Source organism: Mastigoproctus giganteus, chromosome 7 (assembly GCF_048544385.1).
Source record: "Mastigoproctus giganteus isolate SK-2022 chromosome 7, ASM4854438v1, whole genome shotgun sequence".
Classification (NCBI taxonomy): Eukaryota; Metazoa; Arthropoda; class Arachnida; order Uropygi; family Thelyphonidae; genus Mastigoproctus; species Mastigoproctus giganteus.
This window is the reverse complement of record NC_143581.1, coordinates 42765991-42784355: the sequence shown is the minus strand read 5'-3', so window position 1 is coordinate 42784355 and position 18365 is coordinate 42765991. Positions and strand designations below refer to the sequence as shown.

The 18365-nt window shown below is 36.6% G+C and overlaps 1 protein-coding gene across 2 annotated transcripts in view; it reads right to left on the bottom strand.

Moving 5' to 3' along the window:
* Window positions 1-18365, bottom strand: part of LOC150082849 (sodium-coupled neutral amino acid transporter 7-like) — a 194468-nt gene that overhangs the window by 99425 nt on the left and 76678 nt on the right. For both annotated transcript variants that reach the window (XM_090376871.1, XM_090376870.1), the window contains exon 2: window positions 12077-12198. In XM_090376871.1, the coding sequence (XP_090232997.1) occupies window positions 12077-12198 (122 nt within the window). The remainder of the gene's footprint in view (window positions 1-12076; window positions 12199-18365) is intronic.

Below are 18365 nucleotides of genomic sequence, written 5' to 3'. Positions count from 1 at the left end.
CTAAGTACTATAGGTTCTAATACCTCTCGTGTTTGGGGTTCACATAAAAAAAAAAAAAAAAAAATCAAACATACTACATTGAAGTTCTGACAAGGCAGTATAGAAAAAATCGAAGGAAGAGACCTAAATTGTGGAGGAGAGTTGGATGCTCCATCAAGACAATACTCCAGCCCACAACACGCACTATGTTCGCCAATTTCTGGCCAAAAAATAAATCCCTGAGTGTGAACATGCACCCTACTCGCCAGACCTAGCCCCTTGTGACTTTTTTTCTCTTCCCTAAACTGAAAAGAGGACCCATTTTCAGATCACTAAAGACATTCAGAAAAAAAAAAACGACCGAAGTGTTAAAGGGGGCTTACAGAAATGGCTTCTACGAATGTTTCTCAGCTTGGAATAAATGGAACAGTATGTGCAGCCCCAGGGCTTTAATGTACGCACTGCGTACGTGCCTAATTTAAAATATTTTTTAAAAAAATTCATTAAAGATTTCAATAAGCGTAACCAGTATTACGCTCTAAATCGTGCTATGCAATATCTGACAAATTTGGATCCAGTTCATGAAATGGACTGGACCAGGTATCCAAATTTCGGGATGAAAAAAAAAAAAAAAAAAAAAAAGGCAAAAGCTTAAAATTTGTTGCTCAACGATATCAGAACAACTAGGTTTGTAAAGAAAGGGGCCGACGACTCTTCTATGATTATTGGCCACCACGTGCTGAGCCAACGAATCTTGCAGTAACTTCTTTCACATGTCTTTTCTATCCGTCAACACAGAAACATACTGAACTAAGCCTTCGATAAGTGCTATGTTCAGGAAAATTCCCCACTTAATTTTGTTCATAAGAATATAAAAAAACCAGATTCTTGTGGATTATGCAACGATACCCTGAACTCTCTGGCACGTTTCCAACTAGCGCACTAAATACAAGCTGAAGGATAAACTTTTCCCTCAGAAGTCATATCATATTGATCAAGATTATAATGTAAAGTAAGCTACACAATTTAAATTGCAACGTTGAATCATTATAACAAAAGCAAAGAAAAATTAAATATTATTATAGCAGTGGCAAAGACTAATTTGTAACGAAGTGGAACTCTTTAGAAATTGGAAGTTAGTGATACCAACATAGAATAAATAAGGAGTTTTAATTTTCGCTTGTTTATTCCTTCTATCATCAGCTGGCATCTGTTCACGTTAGGTGAGTTGGTATTCCGATAAAAGTCACATGCCCACCATACCAGCGACTGCTGTCCTTGAAAACTTTATAATGGCGTCTGCCTGCCCGGCGCAAGGTGACCAGTTACTTTATCGTCCGGCTGGCATTAATGCCATTCACAATTCGATTTACATTTTATTTTCAACTGAAATAAAACCACGAGCATAATAAATCGATTGCATTTAAAATAGAGCATAGAATAAAGATGTCAGGTATGATATACTATATAGTATATTCGGTGTTGAATCCAGAGCGTTTTCACCGAGAGGGGGGGGGAATGTAAACTTCGGGGGTACATGTAGTATATGTTATATTTTTTATTATTATTTAATATTTGCAACATATGTATATATTACAAACAAATCTGTATATTTATATTTATGCATAATATGCATATACACTAGTGCTCAAAGAAAGTGCATCACCTAGGAATTTCACATTTCTAACCCTTTTTCGCGATGGCATATTACATTAATGAGTAACATCACGAATAGAAATATAAACAAAAGATATTTATTAATAGTTAAGGCAAAGCTAAGTAATATTAGACAGGTGCTCTCAAAATATTCCAAAATGAGCATTTGCAACCTTTATACAACAGTTTTGGTAAACCCGACAATTATGGCTGAAATGTTATCAGAAGCCCTCAGTTTGCTTCAGTTTATCATTTTAAATGGAAAGTAAAATGAAAAGTTCACCACGTGCAAACTAATATTTAGTTGTTTTTTTTTTAACTGCCTCTGGCCCTGATGACAGCAGCAACACCGTCTAGGCATTGACAAGATCAATTTTTAAAGATAATCAACTGATAGTTTGTGGTTCCAAACACGAATTATAGCTTCCTGAAGTTCACGAAGGGTCTTTGGTTTCTTTCTGGCAACTGCAGATTCCACTCGATGCCAACAGTTCTCTATACGATTCAGGTCCGAGCTGTTTCCTGGCCAGCTAACAGTTGTAATGGGCCGTTCTTCCAACCATTTTTTTCACCTGTAACAATTGTAAACACATTACTGTCGAACCTCTACAGCAGAAATGAAGCTAAACTACAGAAGTGCCTACTTGCACTTTTCGCCCGATGACAAGGAGCAGAGTCGTCCTGAAAGATGCAGTTATTTGGCAGGTTGAAATGGTCTCTAATGGTTGGCAGCAATTTGCCTTCCAATATAGCCAGGTATCCATTGGTATTTACGGAACCTTTTATAAACTGCAGGTGACTTACTCCGCGATACGAAATGCACCCCCATATCATTTGGCTGGTAGGATATTTCACTGTAGACACCATACAGTCTGGATGTTATTCTTCACCACGTCTACGGCGAATCATTTGTCTCCCATCAGAGCCATGCAGGTTGAATCTCTTCTCATCCGAGAAAATAACTGACTTCCACTGCTTGGGGTCCATTTGACATGCTCCTTACACCAAATTAATCGGACCTTTTTTATTTTTTGTGTGAGGAGGGGCTTCTTAGGACGACGGGCTACAAGTCCATTTTTGAAGAGGCGTCTTCTGACTGTTACTGCACTTGTTACCACTCCTGTATATTCTTCACATTCTCTTTTCAGCTCAGACGAAGAAGCTTTATGGTTTTTAAGGCATAAGTGCTTCAAAACGCTGTCCTGTTTTGGCGTAAAGACTCGTTTGCGTCCAGTTCCTTTTTTCCTATCAACAGAACCAGTATTCTTGAGTTTGAAAATAAATCTACTCACTGTTGACTGATTACAAGACACTCTAAAAGCAACATGACGGGAAGAACATCCTTCCTCATGTAAAGCAATAATAGCACTCTTTCTTCGTGGCATCAATTGCACGTACCTCTCCATCCTGACACAAGCAAAGAATGACCGCAACTCTTGCAGAGCGTGCTTATATATCTAAAAGTAACAGCTGATGCAATATTACATCACCTACGCGTGTTAATCTTTTATGATGCAATCTGTAAGAAATATTGCCATATAGTTACGTTATTCGGACGACAATTGCAATTTTAAGGGGTGATGCACTTTCTTTGAACACCAGTGTATATATGCATAAATATAAATATACAGATTATGCATATTTATGAATGTTATAATAAGAGAATATGAGAAAACAAAAGGAAATATTTGTTATTTAACATCTAAATACTAATAGTCAGTTCACAAAAACCACATTACTGACAATAATCACAGTTTGATCATATGAAAATCACCGATTAAAATTCGCAAAGAAATCATGCAAATTATAATCAAACATGCAAGTATTATAATAATCTTATTATTCTTTGCTTTTTCTTTGCGTGTGTATCAGTCATTTCATTTATTAGTTTTTCTGATAACTCATTCGGGCCCTCTAAGCTTATCTTCATGCAATCTTGCAATACAGATACATATAATAAAAAGGTTATTAAATGTATTGTTTATAGGCTGCAACCAAACAGTCTTGTTTTTGGTATACAAAGGAAGAATTAGCCAAAAGTAGACTCTTGCTGTGAAAAAAAAAAAAACAAAGAGGATGTGAAAACCATAAAGCGAAACTGCCGACGATTCAATTAGCGGCTGCAGTAGACTCTTCTCTTTGCCCAGACATTACCTTTTCCTGAAAGCCGGGGGACACTTTATAATTATAATAGCATCCGTCACTGAGGAACCAATTCAGGCGAACGTATTCGCGGCCTGTGATCTTGTTTGCCATATATAAACAAAGACCGTGGGGTCTTATATATAAAATCGGTAGAAATAAGTTAACTCCTGGTGATATCTTTAATACAATAATCTCAAATAATACTGAAACTCTGAACTGGACGCAAATTGCCAATCAAATATTTGAGAGACTTTTTCCCAATGATGATAGAACTCTTGATTCTGCCTCCTACTCTGAAGTTAGGAAAGAAAATGAGCAATATGATTCTCCCATTTCTACTATGGAAGAGCTTAAAAATGCAGTTTCTTCTATGAGTAATAACAAATGCCCAGGAACTGATCTATTGGAAACCATTTTCATAAAAAGATTCTTCTCTATTAGACCAAACCATCTTTTGAAACTCTTCAACAAGTGTCTTGTAACTGGAAATTTCCCTGTTATTTGGAACTCTGCTCTCATTAGAATAATCCCAAAACCAGGTAAACCGAGCCTTTTTTGATTTAAGATCACCAAGTGATCCTAAATCAAAAAGGCCTATAGCTTTATTATCCCACTTAGGCAAGTTACTAGAAAAGCTCATGACATACAGATGTAATCAACTTCTTTTGGAAAGTAATCTATCTTCCTCTCTTCAGTATGGATTTAAGCCTGGTTGTAGTTGTGAAGATGCGCTTTTTGAATTGAAAAAGTTAATTTAGCTCTACTTACAAATATGCACTGACAGTTTTTATTGATTTTGAAGGCGCCTTCGACAGTGTTTGGTGGGAGAGTGACTTACGGCGCCTTAGAAGCGCTCGTTGTTCTAGACATCTCTTCCTTTTGTTCAAAAGTTACTTTGCTGAACGTATTGTCTACATCCAAACCAAACATCGGTCGGTATCCAGAGCTGTTTCTCGAGGGTGTCCCCAGGGTTCCATTCTTGGTCCTCTTGTGTGGAACCTCGTCCTTGATGATTGGCTGTCTTCTCTCTCCAACACGACCGATGTGCAAATGATTGCCTTTGCCGACGATCTCTCCATCTTAGTACATGGTAACTCCAGGTCCCAATTGGAACAACGGGCTAACTCTGTACTCGATAACTTGCTGAATTGGACTCTGAAAAATAAATTAAGAGTGTCACCCTCTAAAACCAAGATGATGATATTTCACAGAAAACTAGACCATAATAGACCTCCGGTTGTCAAGTTTATTGGAGTATCTCTGCCACTTGTTATCACTCATAAGCATCTTGGTATTATTTTTAATGAAAAATTGTCATTCTTATTACATATCCAGAATCTTTCCAAAAAAGTGAAAACTTTTACGGCCATGTTATTCAAAATCTCTCGGCAGGACTAGGAATTATAAAAGGGAACTCTCAGAATTCTATACTACGTGTTTATTCCAATCGTTACATATGCAGCCAGCATATGGTTTCAGAACCAAACTTATTACAGTTCAAACCAAACTAGACAGTGTCCAACGGACCTTTTTGCTAGCTCTCCTGAGAACTTGTAGAACGGTTTCAACCTCATCTTTGCAAGCCATCGCAGGCTTATTAGGACTCTGGATCTGTATCTTACTTACAAAGGCTTTGTTTACTATATTCGCAAAGGATATCCTCTAACTTTTTCCGATTTGACCCATGATCCCACTGCCGATCCAAATAATGAAAGAGCGAAATGTTGGACTGAGCTTCATAAAAGATGGCAAGTGAGATGGAATTCCTCGACCAAAGGCGCAGTGACCAGATATTTTTTACCTGATATTAAATTCACAACCTCAAGAAGTAATCAGTTTTAGTTCTACCCAAGCCTTGTTACATCATGCATGCTAACTGGTCACGGTTCTTTGAACGCTCGTCTTCTTCAATTCAATCTAGCAACGTCAGATACCTGTTTCTGCGGCGCCTCCGAAGACTGGAGTCATGTCTTATTCTTCTAACCAGTTTACCAAGATTTAAGACAAACTTTGTGTAGTACAGTGCATAATTTATCTCCTGGAAATGAAAGATATCTTATTGCAAATCAAAATGCCTTCTCAGCTCTACAGGAATTTGTCACACAGGTTTTCAACAGACGACGCGGATTGCTGAGCTGAGTTCTATACTCAACAAAGCTATTTTTTTAATAATTATTATTATTTTAACATTTTATCTAATTAATTTATTATTATTTTTATTTTTTTTCTTTATTTATTTATTTTTCTTAATTTTATTTATTTATTTTTTGAAACGTAATAATATTTTGTCCACTAATTTTTTTTTTTTTTTTTTTTTTTCTAGCCCCTTAGAGGGCAGGATTCGCTGGTCTCCAGTTTATTGGAGATGAGATTTTAAACTGCTTGTACCCAGATTTGGGCTTTCTGGGTACGGGAACTCCTGACATCCATTGCTATTACACTTTCTGCAGCGGATGCGGGATTCTTTGTGGTATTCACCCGTTGAATTCACCCGTACATGATTATAGGAGACTGCTGCACCCATAAGACTTGCGCTTATTCTTATGGGTGCTTGAAATATTACATTTAGTTTAGTACATGTATAGTTGGGCCCGCCTCCTCGTGGCGTGGACGGGTACTGGGAAGCAGCCTTCCTAGTGATCGCTGCTTTCTGGTAGCAAAGCAGCCAGAAACAGCTAAACAACACACACACACTGCACTCATTTCTGGCCATTTTACAGAGTCTTGCATATCATCACAGAGAACCATGGCAGAGATAAACTAACGTTTAGGGGCCGCCTTGCGTAAGACACAACACATGTCCACACACACACATACAAGCAAAGATTTAGTCGTAAGTAGACCGTTTATGTGAAACATTGTCAAGAGATGGTGTGTTTTAAAATAAAGGGAACCTGAAAACCATAAAACGAAAATGCGGCCACGTGAAATAGTGGCTGTTAGTTACAATTTGTGCAGCCAGAAATATTGCCCATTTAATTATTTCGAAAATTTCGTGTCTTTTGAATTTTAGTGATTTATATTTGCCGTGTACCCCCTAACAAGTACCACACTTAGTTGAATGTGATTTTTCGTGTTGTGTTTATTCGACAAATTTATTGAATGCGTGTTTTATAAAATAAAAATTACTATTTTTCACCGGGGGGAGGATTTTATTCCACCGTAGATTAAACTCACCCGCGATTTCCCCCCCCCCTGGATTCAACACTGTATACTGTTTTTCCTCACATGTGGGTCGATTTAGGATCAGAAACTATGAAAAAAGTTCATATAAACATATCTGACTCCGAATAGTTACGGAGCTATGGCCATTTAAATTTTATATAATGGCTATTGACTTTTCAATATTTTACTTTTTAATATTTAAAACTCAATAGATAATAAATAATTTTAAAAAATATTTATTATTGTCTGTTATTTTTAATGAGAAATAAATAGAAGTAAGCAGACAGACGCATGCCTAGAAAAATGTTTATTCATATTAGGTACGTTTGCTTATTCTCATTTATTGTTTTATTTTTTGAGATTTTACCATTGAAAAAACTCCTGAGCTATTTTATAAAATTCAAACAGCCATAACTTCGTAACTGTCTGGAATGATGCATGTTTATATGAACTTTTTTCACTGTCTTCAGGTCCTGAATCTATCCTGAAACTATGGCCCACATGTTATGAAATGTTGTTGTTGTTTGGTTTTTAGGAGCATTAGGAACTAAGCCCATATTGCTCCGGGATATGCGGTGGTCATTCCCTGACCTCTCCGCATCCTTCACATTTGGTGGTGACGGGCTCGAACCCCGGTCTAATCAAGAAGCGTGTGCTAATGTTATGAAATACCCTGTATATTATTATTATTATTGGACATATGGTGAAGTAGTAGAAGGGAATCACCTAGAAAGAGAAGAATGATGATATCATGCTCCGGACCAATCTTGGAAGCTATCAGGCAAGGATTCTAGATAAATGTTTAACCCTGATCACAGTTATTATATCTAGACCCGACATTATTGGCAACGAAATTTGTTGTTTGATGTTTAGAGTTCGACATAGGAAATGGCATTCAGACTATTTCTTACGATTTCAGACTCCTGCAGCTTTCTTTTAGGTTCTGTGTGTTCTTACGAGAACAACCGCAAGTTTGGGCATATATGTAAGAGCAAAGCAAAAAAAAAAAAATTAGGAAGCATACTGTATACATGACATTCCGGTCCATCCCGGAATGTCACGTAAATATAATAATATTGCAATAATTTTTTTCCGGGGCGATCACACTAGGTCACAGGAGTTCAAAAGATAGAGCGAAAGAACGTCACAGTTATTTAGTAGCCTCGCCAGCTTGAACCATGGTCACCCCAGCGCGTGTAACTGTGTACCCTCGCTCTTGATCACTCGGCTACAGCTTGATTACAAATAAGATATTTTATTTGAGTATTCCATTTCGTAAAATTTTCCATTTCAACCTTGGAGTTGCCCTATCATAAAAAAGATAAGTACAGTATATACGAAAAAAAAAAATAAATAAATATATATTCATAAACAAAAACTACTGTATTACCAAATATGGTATATATCCTGAAAAGGAAAAGGGGTATCATAAATAACCACAAAGAAGAAGAAATAGAGTATACATTCGGTTATACACTCGCTCGCCAAAAAATCAGAAACCTTTATTCATTATCTAGTATATAGCACGTCCGAATTATAGCACGTACACGTCGTCGCATAGATTCCGACAGGTGTCTGAGGGAGTCTAGCTCCAGATTTCACCATTTTTCCATCAGAATATTTGTTAGCTGCTGTATTATGGTCGGTAGAGAAATGCGAAGCCAAATTTCCCTATCCAACATATCCCAGACTCAGTTGGATTCAGATCTGAGAATTAGGCTGCCAGGATAGATTTTGGAAATCTTAGGAGTGTTCCTCGAACCATTCAGATACAATTTTTGCACGGTGGATGGTTTCGTCATCTTGAAAAAATCCAATCAAATTACGGGCTGAAGTTGGTCCGATACGACAGAAAAATATTCATTGGAGTTAACAACCTTCTAGCGGTATGAGCAGACCCAGTCCGTACCAAAGGAACTCACCCATACAATGATACCACCTTCATCCACTTAAGTTTCAGACACCAGACAGTCTGGATGAACGGCTTTGTGAGTTTCACGTCAAACTTTGGTGCAAAAATCAAAACTCGCCTGATCACATGATCTTTCCACTGTTCTACAGACCAGTCATGGCGTTGACGGCACCATTCCAGTCGAATACTTAGTTTTTTACAGAAGTGAGTTTGTTATATCGAATCCCCCCCCCCGCATAGTTCAATTGGAGTCTGCGAGTAGCACAGTTATTTGTTATTGTTATTTGGTTTTTTAGGAACATTAGCAACTAAGGCCATATTGCTCCGGGATATGCGGTGGTCATTCCCTGACCTTTCCGCATCCTCCGTATTTGGTGGTGACAGGGGTCGAATCCCGGTCTAATCAAGAAGCGTGTGCTACACACTGCTGCTCCTTCCCACCTGGCTACGGAGGCGGCGAGTAGAACAGTGGTATCGTCACCGTCCTCCCCACACCAGGTGGAAAAGGCCCGGGTTCGAATCCCGTCGATGACGCGAGGAACTTTAATGGGCTTTTTTCACTTCATGGCTGAACTAGTCGGTCTCAGGCGTAGATATCAAGGTTTTTTCCCCAGAAACTGGGGTTTTTTCGTCCAGCAAAACAGGCAAGTCGACCAGAGAACGTACGCAATTTACAGACGTAATACATAAACGGGTAAAAATATGTAATCTACATAAAATATATAAAAATATGTAATTTACGTGGGACCCTAATATAATAATTTTATTTTTGAGTTCGGTTGGAAATGGAATTGAATTTTTCAGTCGTTTTCTGCACGCTGGACCTACAATTCTGACGCACAATTCTCTTTAAATTTCTGCAGTTTCGTTCTGGAAATACCGGCTTTCTGCCGCATTTCTTTCCTTTAGACCCGCATTCCCCTTTCATTTTTCATTCATTGTGTTTTGATGGTTGCTTGCGAAACACCAGTGGTTTCCTTTGTTTTCTCAATTGTGGCTCGTGCTAAACGTGCTCCAACAATAGCACCTTTCTGAAAATTGGAAAGATTACTTGTCTTCCCCATGATCGGATCGACTGAGAATACCCAGGAAAGCGTACAGTGTTTATCTGATAGCAAGAAACACGTGACGATTGAAACTGAACAATTCGGCGAGATTGCAAAATCTGGAATTTGGTAGTCGTGTGATATAAAAGCCATTTCTTTCTTTTAAAAAATCGAAAGATTCGACTGGAGTGGTGCCGCCAATGCCAAGACTGGACTATGGAACAGTGGAAAACGCGCATGTGGTTTTATGAGACAAGTTTCACACTTTTTTGCATCGATGGTAGGGTGAAAGCGTGGCGTGAATCTTAGAAGCCATGCATCCAGACAATCTCCTGTCTGTCACTCAAGCGGATTGAGATGATATCATGGTATGGGGTAAGTTCTGTTGGTACGGAATGAGTCCACTCATACTTAGCAGGTCGTGTTACTTCCAATGAGTATATTTCTGTCGTATCGAGCAGCTTCAACCCGCCATGCTTCATTTTTATATGGATTAGGTTAGATTGTTTCAAAATGACAACGAAACTATCCACTATGCAAAAATTATATTTGAATGGTTAGAAAAACATTCCTAAGATTTCCAACATCTACCCTGGTCGCCTAATTCTCCAGATCTGAATCTAGTTGCGAATGTCTGGGATATGCTGGAAAGGCAGTTCGGCTTAATGTCAGATGCTGTACTGTGCCCGGTAGAGCACAGTACAGCATCTGACATTAAGTGCTCGGTACTGTGCTCTACCGAGCACTTAATGTACTGTACTGTGCTCGGTAGAGCACAGTACAGCAGCAGAAATATCCTGGAAGAATGGTCAAATCTGGCGCTAGACACCCTCAGACACCTAGTGAAATCCATGCCACGAAGTGTGCAGGCCGTAATTCGGACATAAAGCATTTTCCCAACTAGATAATAAAGTTTCTGATTTTTGGCGAGTGAGTGTATGAATACAAAAACTGAGTTAATAGATTTTACCTCTAGCTACGTTATGAAAAAGCTTTTTTTCTAAATAAAAATTGAAATCCATTATTATTATTATTTAAAAAAAAAAAAAAAAAAAAAACTGTTTTTTCTCCTTTTGGAATTTTTTTCGTCCCGTAACGGGTACTGCTACCAAGTACATGGGATTGTTGGTTGTGTCCAGTTACTGTTATTATTACTGTTGGTCGAGGAACTCTCTTACTGTTCTACAGGTGTTCAAGATCGCGGCTTTCTGGATTTCCATGTAAGTATTCTCTGGCCACTATTGTATCCAGCTATCATCTTAAGGGGGACATGACGACCAGGTTTGTGAGTATTTTTTTTTTTTTTTTTTTTTTTTTAGAATGACCTGGGAACACTTATATGTATGGTTAAGGGGGGCATATGTCCCCTCTTCCCCTCACTGTGTACGCTGTTGTCGCTTGGAGGCCTATTGCTGCTAGGTTCTTATGAAGGCTCTTTGGCACCATGCCAGTGGTTGACACGATGATCAGGATGGTCAATATTTGTTCCATCTGCCACATATTATTATTATTATTAGCCATATGGTGCAAGGAAGCCTGAGGCTTGTGCTGCACCAGCCAAAAAAAAAAAAAAAAAAAATTCTGAATTACCCAGAGAGAGAGAAGTACAAGGGAATCACAAAGGAAAAGAAGAATGATGATATCCAGCTCAGAACCCTGGGTGTGCCAAGCCCATACTCACCAGATGTGAGCCCCTGGGGTAATTGACTTCCTCTCTTAGGTTGAGTACTTCCTGATTTTTAGGTTGCTGGAGTTGGGTACCACTATATCGATCAGGTAGGTAGCCATTTCCGTCTTGTCGATGAGGGTTATGTGTGGTCTGTTGTGTGCGATCGTCTTGTTCATTATTATGGCACGGTCCCAGTATAGTCTGTGAGTAGAGATCTCTAGTATGGCCTGAGTCTCGTACTTATAATACAGTAAAGTTTCTTTAATCAGCCGGTATTTTTGCAATAATTATTATTATTGGAATTTTGAACAGTTCAGAACTCCAGAAATTAACCATGATACTTAAATATGAAAGTTTCTAATGTTTCTGCCGCTGAACAGAAATAATCTACTGAATCGATAATATTAAGAATATCAGAAATTTGCATCAAAATGATATCAAGTTAGTTTTTTGATAAACTTTCATCTAAACTTGGAACAAAGTAATTATAATCGGAGAGCTTACTGCTTGTAGTAAAGTTGCCATGAAGACGCCTCCTGCTTTATTGTATGCATTTGGATAGTTGAGAATACCAGTACCGAGCGCTGTATTGAGAAGAAGAAATGCTGCCACTGGCCACCTGACCCCTGCAAAGAAGCCATAAACAAATAAATAAATATATATATATATATATATATATATATATATATATATATATATATATAATCAGCCTGGTTGCATGGAATCAGTTAGGTGAAATCAGTTAGTCATTCCCTGTGTGGAAAACTGGGTTTCCTGGTGAATTATCCTACAACCTCGAGAATTTCTTAAATTATTTGTGAGCCGGATTAAGAGAGTCACTGGACCCACATACAGCTCTTTTAGCCCCAATCCAAATCGTAAATGTCAAAGGAAGTGTTAGGAAATTATCATTTAACTTATTGCGTTCTACTTTTAAAACTAAATTATGACTCATAAAACAATATATTAAAGAAGAACATTTCTTGTAAAGAAAGAAATGTTTATAAATACATTTCTTGTATTTATTTGCTCGTGAATCTGAGTTTGAAGACACTCTAACCTTGAGCCGAATATCAGTCAAGGTAATATATGCACCATTTGAAACCTTGCCATTACCGAAAGAAACAATTGCTAATTTAGATCATTATGGCTTTAAATATGATAGAATTTCTAAATCTTTTTTTTTTTTTTTTTTTTTTTGCGTATAAGCCCCTTTCAATTAAAATGCATTTTGCTTAAATATGATATTACTGATCTAACTTGTGCACTTTTTCTTTTTTTGGAATAAATTTGCAAAGCTATTATTTTTCATAATAACTCTGTAATAAACACTAAATGTTCCATTATGCTGAGGATGGCACTTCGAACCTTTTGTGGACAGTTTAGTATGATTCTAATAGAAATTTTATTTTTCTGGGAACAGCGCGAGACTTGTGGTATCTTTGTGCAATTTCGCTATTCTGTTTAAAATATGCAGTTGCACTGAAGGAAATATAAATAATGCGGTCACTTTACATTTCGTAATGAATTTTTATATTATAAAAGCTTAATTGCGTACGTTTCTTCAAAAAGTAACAATATGTCATTCAAGAAGTTTGTGGGAAATGACGTTCGTATTCATTTGATGCTAATTACTTTTTAATAGGTTGCATGTTACTTGACACCGAGTAGTGCGATATTAGGACAGCAAAAAATACGTACTTTTAATTTTTTATATTTTATTAATTATGGAATCAAGAACTTCTGTAACTGGAGTGGAACTGAATTTTCTTGTGAACACTCCAAATGGGGTTGCCAACGTCCTCCTTTCGGTTATACTGTCCTCACTAACTAAAAAATATCTCATTTTTTTCTGTCTTAAAGTAATAAATTATATTATCTGTGCAACTGCTACTATACTTTTTTTTTAATTATTAAAGTAGTTTTAAGTTTTTTTTTTTTTTGTTGTTTTTTTTCATACTGTGTTGGTAGGTGTTTTTATTATTAAACCAGTAGGATAAGCCTCCTTTGCACTTTTTCGTGTCAAACGAGATCCTTCTCTAAAATTTTGAAAAGTTAGCGAAGGTCTCCTTACATAATATGAAAAGTTGGCAACCTTAGTGAGCTTTCAGTTGCTTCTTGAAAGAAAAGAGGTTAACCATTCTGAATTTCGGAAGGTATAGTCTACAGAGTAGTGTGTGTGTGTTATGGAGGTTTAATGGCGCATAAGCTGCTGAGGCTATAGTGCGCCTTACAGAGTAGTGATCCGCACTTTTGCTGCTTGTAGCACCCTTGAAAACCCTGTAATCACATCACGCCTAAGGAGTAATTTCTATTTTCATCACGCCCAAACCGCAATTTCTAGCGCCACCTGAAAGTGTCGTGTGGCATCTCGGCGCTACTATATAAAGAATGACTACTGAGAATTATTATTATATAAAGAATGTATTTTTATTTTATCTCTTTTCTTGATGAGTCGAAGAGAAAGATAACATGGTTCTTTAGTAAACATTCTGCGTCCTAAGGCAATATCACATCATGGCATCCATCGCTAATTTCGACTCTGCGCATGGTCTTAGATGCCAATGCGCCATAAAACAACAACAACAGCCATTGCTAATAAATAACATGGCAACGCGTAATGTTAAGAATAATATATGTACATAAGAATTTGGCTAGCAAGTACCGTTTTGGCCAGTTTTCAAACAATATATATCTGTCGAAAAAGCTGTGTAGAAGAGCAACAAGATTTAGTTGGGAATAAAGACAAACGTTCTATCCGCGATGAGATTTGTGAAGTGTATAACGCTTAAAGGGGTTAAGTAAAATAAATGTTGATTGCACCTTTACTCTTTCTGAAATGATGCAGATGAGGGAAGACATAAACTTAAGTTGAAAAGGCTGGTTGGAGAAGAGATGTGTGGAAATTTGCCTTCGGCGAGAGAGTAATTGACTGTTGGAATAAATTTCTGCTTGATGTTGTTGTAAGTGGGCAGTTTAAGTAAGATTTGGACAAAGTATTAGAAGGAATGAACAAATGAAATAGGTTATATGTGTATATATATATATATATATATATATATATATATATATATATATATATTTTTTTTTTATGTTGTTGTATAAACTTTATAGCGACTGTTTCATCGAAATCTTATATTCAGTTCAGAACAACTTAAAAGAAATGTCTAGATTGTTAGATAGCATTGCAGGGAATATTAACGCAGAAATGAAATGTAGGCAAATTTTAAGCGCATTAATGCGTTAGGCCGATCACAAGGAACATTTTGTTCCTTCTACATCCACGCGGTGTATCGAAGAAAAAAATAAAAGCCGTGCACCGCTCTGGCTGTTCACTTTAATAATGCTAAATTTGAAACTTTTATGTAACAGAATGCTCGTTAATAAATTATCTTATTTTTAATAATCAATACATGACATTGAAAGAGGGTGTTTATGGCACTTCCATCATGTCTACTACCCAGATAGTATGAATGCATCGTTTATTCAGAGTATACCGGTGCGGTGCTCCGATATACTCTTGTCCGTTCCGAGTCCTGCTAACGTTGACTATCTGCAATTGATAAATTCATCATTTAATAATATTATTTGTATCTCCGACTAACTCTCTCGTACTTGGGTTAGATTTGCAGTGTTATTTTGGTTCAATAAAGACTCGGATTGTTTTTTTAACAGAAAATGAGAGAGAGAGAGAGAGAGAGAGAGAGAGAGAGAGAGGATCCATTAGAGAAATTTTTTTCCCTAATAGACAAACTTCAATCACAAATAACAGATGACTGTTTATGTGTTCAGCCAGTACAATCTATGAGACAGAGGATGTTGTAAGGATGCAGAATAAAATTTAAAAAAAATGCAAAATCGTGATTCATGGTATAAGTATGGAGGCTACATATCCAATTCGAGATATTGGACTGTCCCGCATAATCTGGGACGTCTGGTCACTGTATATATGAGGCTTTTTATGTGAAGAATTAATTTTTTTTAGGCGCCATTGTTTGATGATTATTATTATTTTTAATTTATTTTACAACTTACTAGGTCTGCTGTTTTTGTGCCATATATAAATATTCCTCCCGCCCAGATAATAAATCCAGAGGAATGAGTAATTGTATAAATATCAGCACACCAAACATTTTAAAGCATTTCAGTGATGTACTTAAATACTTTTTACTTATTCTGTTGTGATGATAACTTAAAATATACAGGTTTATTTAAATATTTGACTACTTGGGCCCTCGCTTGCATTGTTTCCTACATTAATGCTATTCAGTATATCTAATGCATTTAAAGTGATTAGTTTTATTACTTTATGCATTATATTAATGCTTAATTAATAAAATGCAAAATGCTTAATACTATATTAAGCATTTTGCTACCACTTTTTTTTTTCTGTTAAAAAAAAGCGCTTTTAATATTATTTAAGCATTTCGACCTTACGCATTTTTATTAATATTATTTAAGTATTTGTCACTATGTACCTCTCAGGATGCTTATATATATTTAGCTATTTAACATATTTAAATATAACATATTTTTAATAACATATACAGGGTGTCTCAAAAATACACGGCATAACTTCAGGAATCAGTTCCTCATATGTAGACAATAAAAATATTTTATATCAACATATTTTCCGGAAATGCTTGGTTCCGAGTTTTGAAGGTCTGTCTATGACACTTAACTGTTCACATCACCTTATAGTAATTTTCAAAATGTCCACCTTCTGCCTGAATACAGGCCTCACATCTACGTCTCGTGGACTCGCGAAGACGATGCCAAATTCCTGGCATGTTTCGTATTGTCTCAGAACCTGCCACAATTCGATTGCGGAGAGTTTCCACATCAGCTACCGGAGTCGAATACACCAATGACTTTAAATGGCCCCACAAGAAGAAATCTAGTAGGTTTAAATCAGTGAGCGTGGAGGCCAGACAGTTGGTCCACCCCTCTACTTCAAGAATCGTAGACCTTGGTCGTCCTCTGTCGGCAGCACGAGGTGTAAAAAGTCCCATGTTCTCAAAGGCGGCGATGGATACCTTCAAACGTTTTCCTGTCTGGACATCTTCGTTCTGGGAACCTTTCGTGGTACAAACGACGAGCCTCCAGAGCATTGCCATTCACCAAACCGTACATAAAGTGCATATCCGCTTGCTCCTGATTTGAGTACATGGTCGGAATGGAAAACCACCAGATTCTGTCAGTACCTTGTGATGAAGGAAATAACCTGCGGGAGATAAGACATTCCGGTTAATAACTCGGGAACCAAGCATTTCTGGAACTATGTTGATATAAAATATTTTTATTGTCTACATATGAGGAACTCATTCCTGAAGTTATACCGTGTATTTTTGAGACACCCTGTATAAAAATGCATTGTTGCACAATTACAGCTTGGGTTGTGACTCCCATTTTTTTCGCTTAAAAATAACATCGGAGCTCCATTTACCACACAGAATTAGTAATGCGTTCTTTGGTAATAATAATCAACTGATTATTATTACCAAAGAACCGAAAATTAACAAAGGGTGGACGAGGGAAAATAGGAAAGTGAGAAATGCGTAGGTAATTCCTAATCCTTTTTTTTTTTTTTTATAACTCTCGAAGAGTTTGTAATATATTCTTTAATTCTCTAATGGAATTTTATTTATTACATGGTGCCTCCATGTCAGTATACTGGCTATCCCAGTGACTACCTTTCTGGAACCGTCCAGATCATATTCCCATCATCGATCGCACGAATTTTCAAATTTTTCATCAGTAAAACTAACTTGTGAATACGCACAATAACCGGATATTACGATTAAGCTCATTCGAAAGGGCATCATTGTGAGACTCATTGTGGGATTCCTCCCTTCCTTCCTTCCAGCCCTAGTAGACCGTTAAAACCTTCGAACAATTGTTATTTTATAATATTTTTATTTGTTTTAATTCACGACCTTTATTGTTTAACACGCACGCTCAGTTAAGAGCCGAAGTTCCAGTAAGTCTGAGACTTTAGCTCCCTGTTTACAGCAACCAGTTAAGCAAGTGTTTAATGAGACTGATTACCCATATTACTGATTACTCTTTTTTAAGTTCACCTTTGAAAATTGTTCACAGAATTTTATAAAATAGTACTGATAAACAGAAGTTCAGTAGCTAATAACAGTTATGCCATTATGGAAATACGAATATAATATTAGCAATCTGTTTTACTAGTAATTTGCATAATTTGCAAGTTAGTCCATAGGAATATATATGCGAATAATCTGACCTTCACCAAAATATAAAAAAAAAAAAATACAATAAGAAAGAACGTACATGGATAAAAATAAAATGAAAAAATAAAATTTAAATGAACTGAACCTTGTCTGTCCTGATAAGGTAAAGTTTCAACATGATAAAAAGAAAGGCGAGAGAGAGAGAGATCTTACGAAATATGTATCCAAAGCGGAAAACAATTAAGCAAACACATGAAGGACGAAGTTCGTCGACTCAAATGTGTTTACTCCTTTCCTCTGCGGCCTATAAAAAAAGCAAAAAAGAGGTAAAAAAAAAAAAAAATTGATGAAATTTAAAATGAACTAGATCATTTCAAATATTTAAAGTAAAGCGCTTTATTTTGAGAACTGTATAGGGTGATAACAAAGAGACTTTAGTTTGAATTGCTAGAAATTTATTGAACGTATTTCATTTCAAGGGAGACTGAATTCATACTGCATTTTCCATATGCGCATTTAATAGTACACTGCTCGACAAAATTAACAGAACAAAATGTGTTTCATGAATATTTTATTGTGATCAGTGTCGCTAA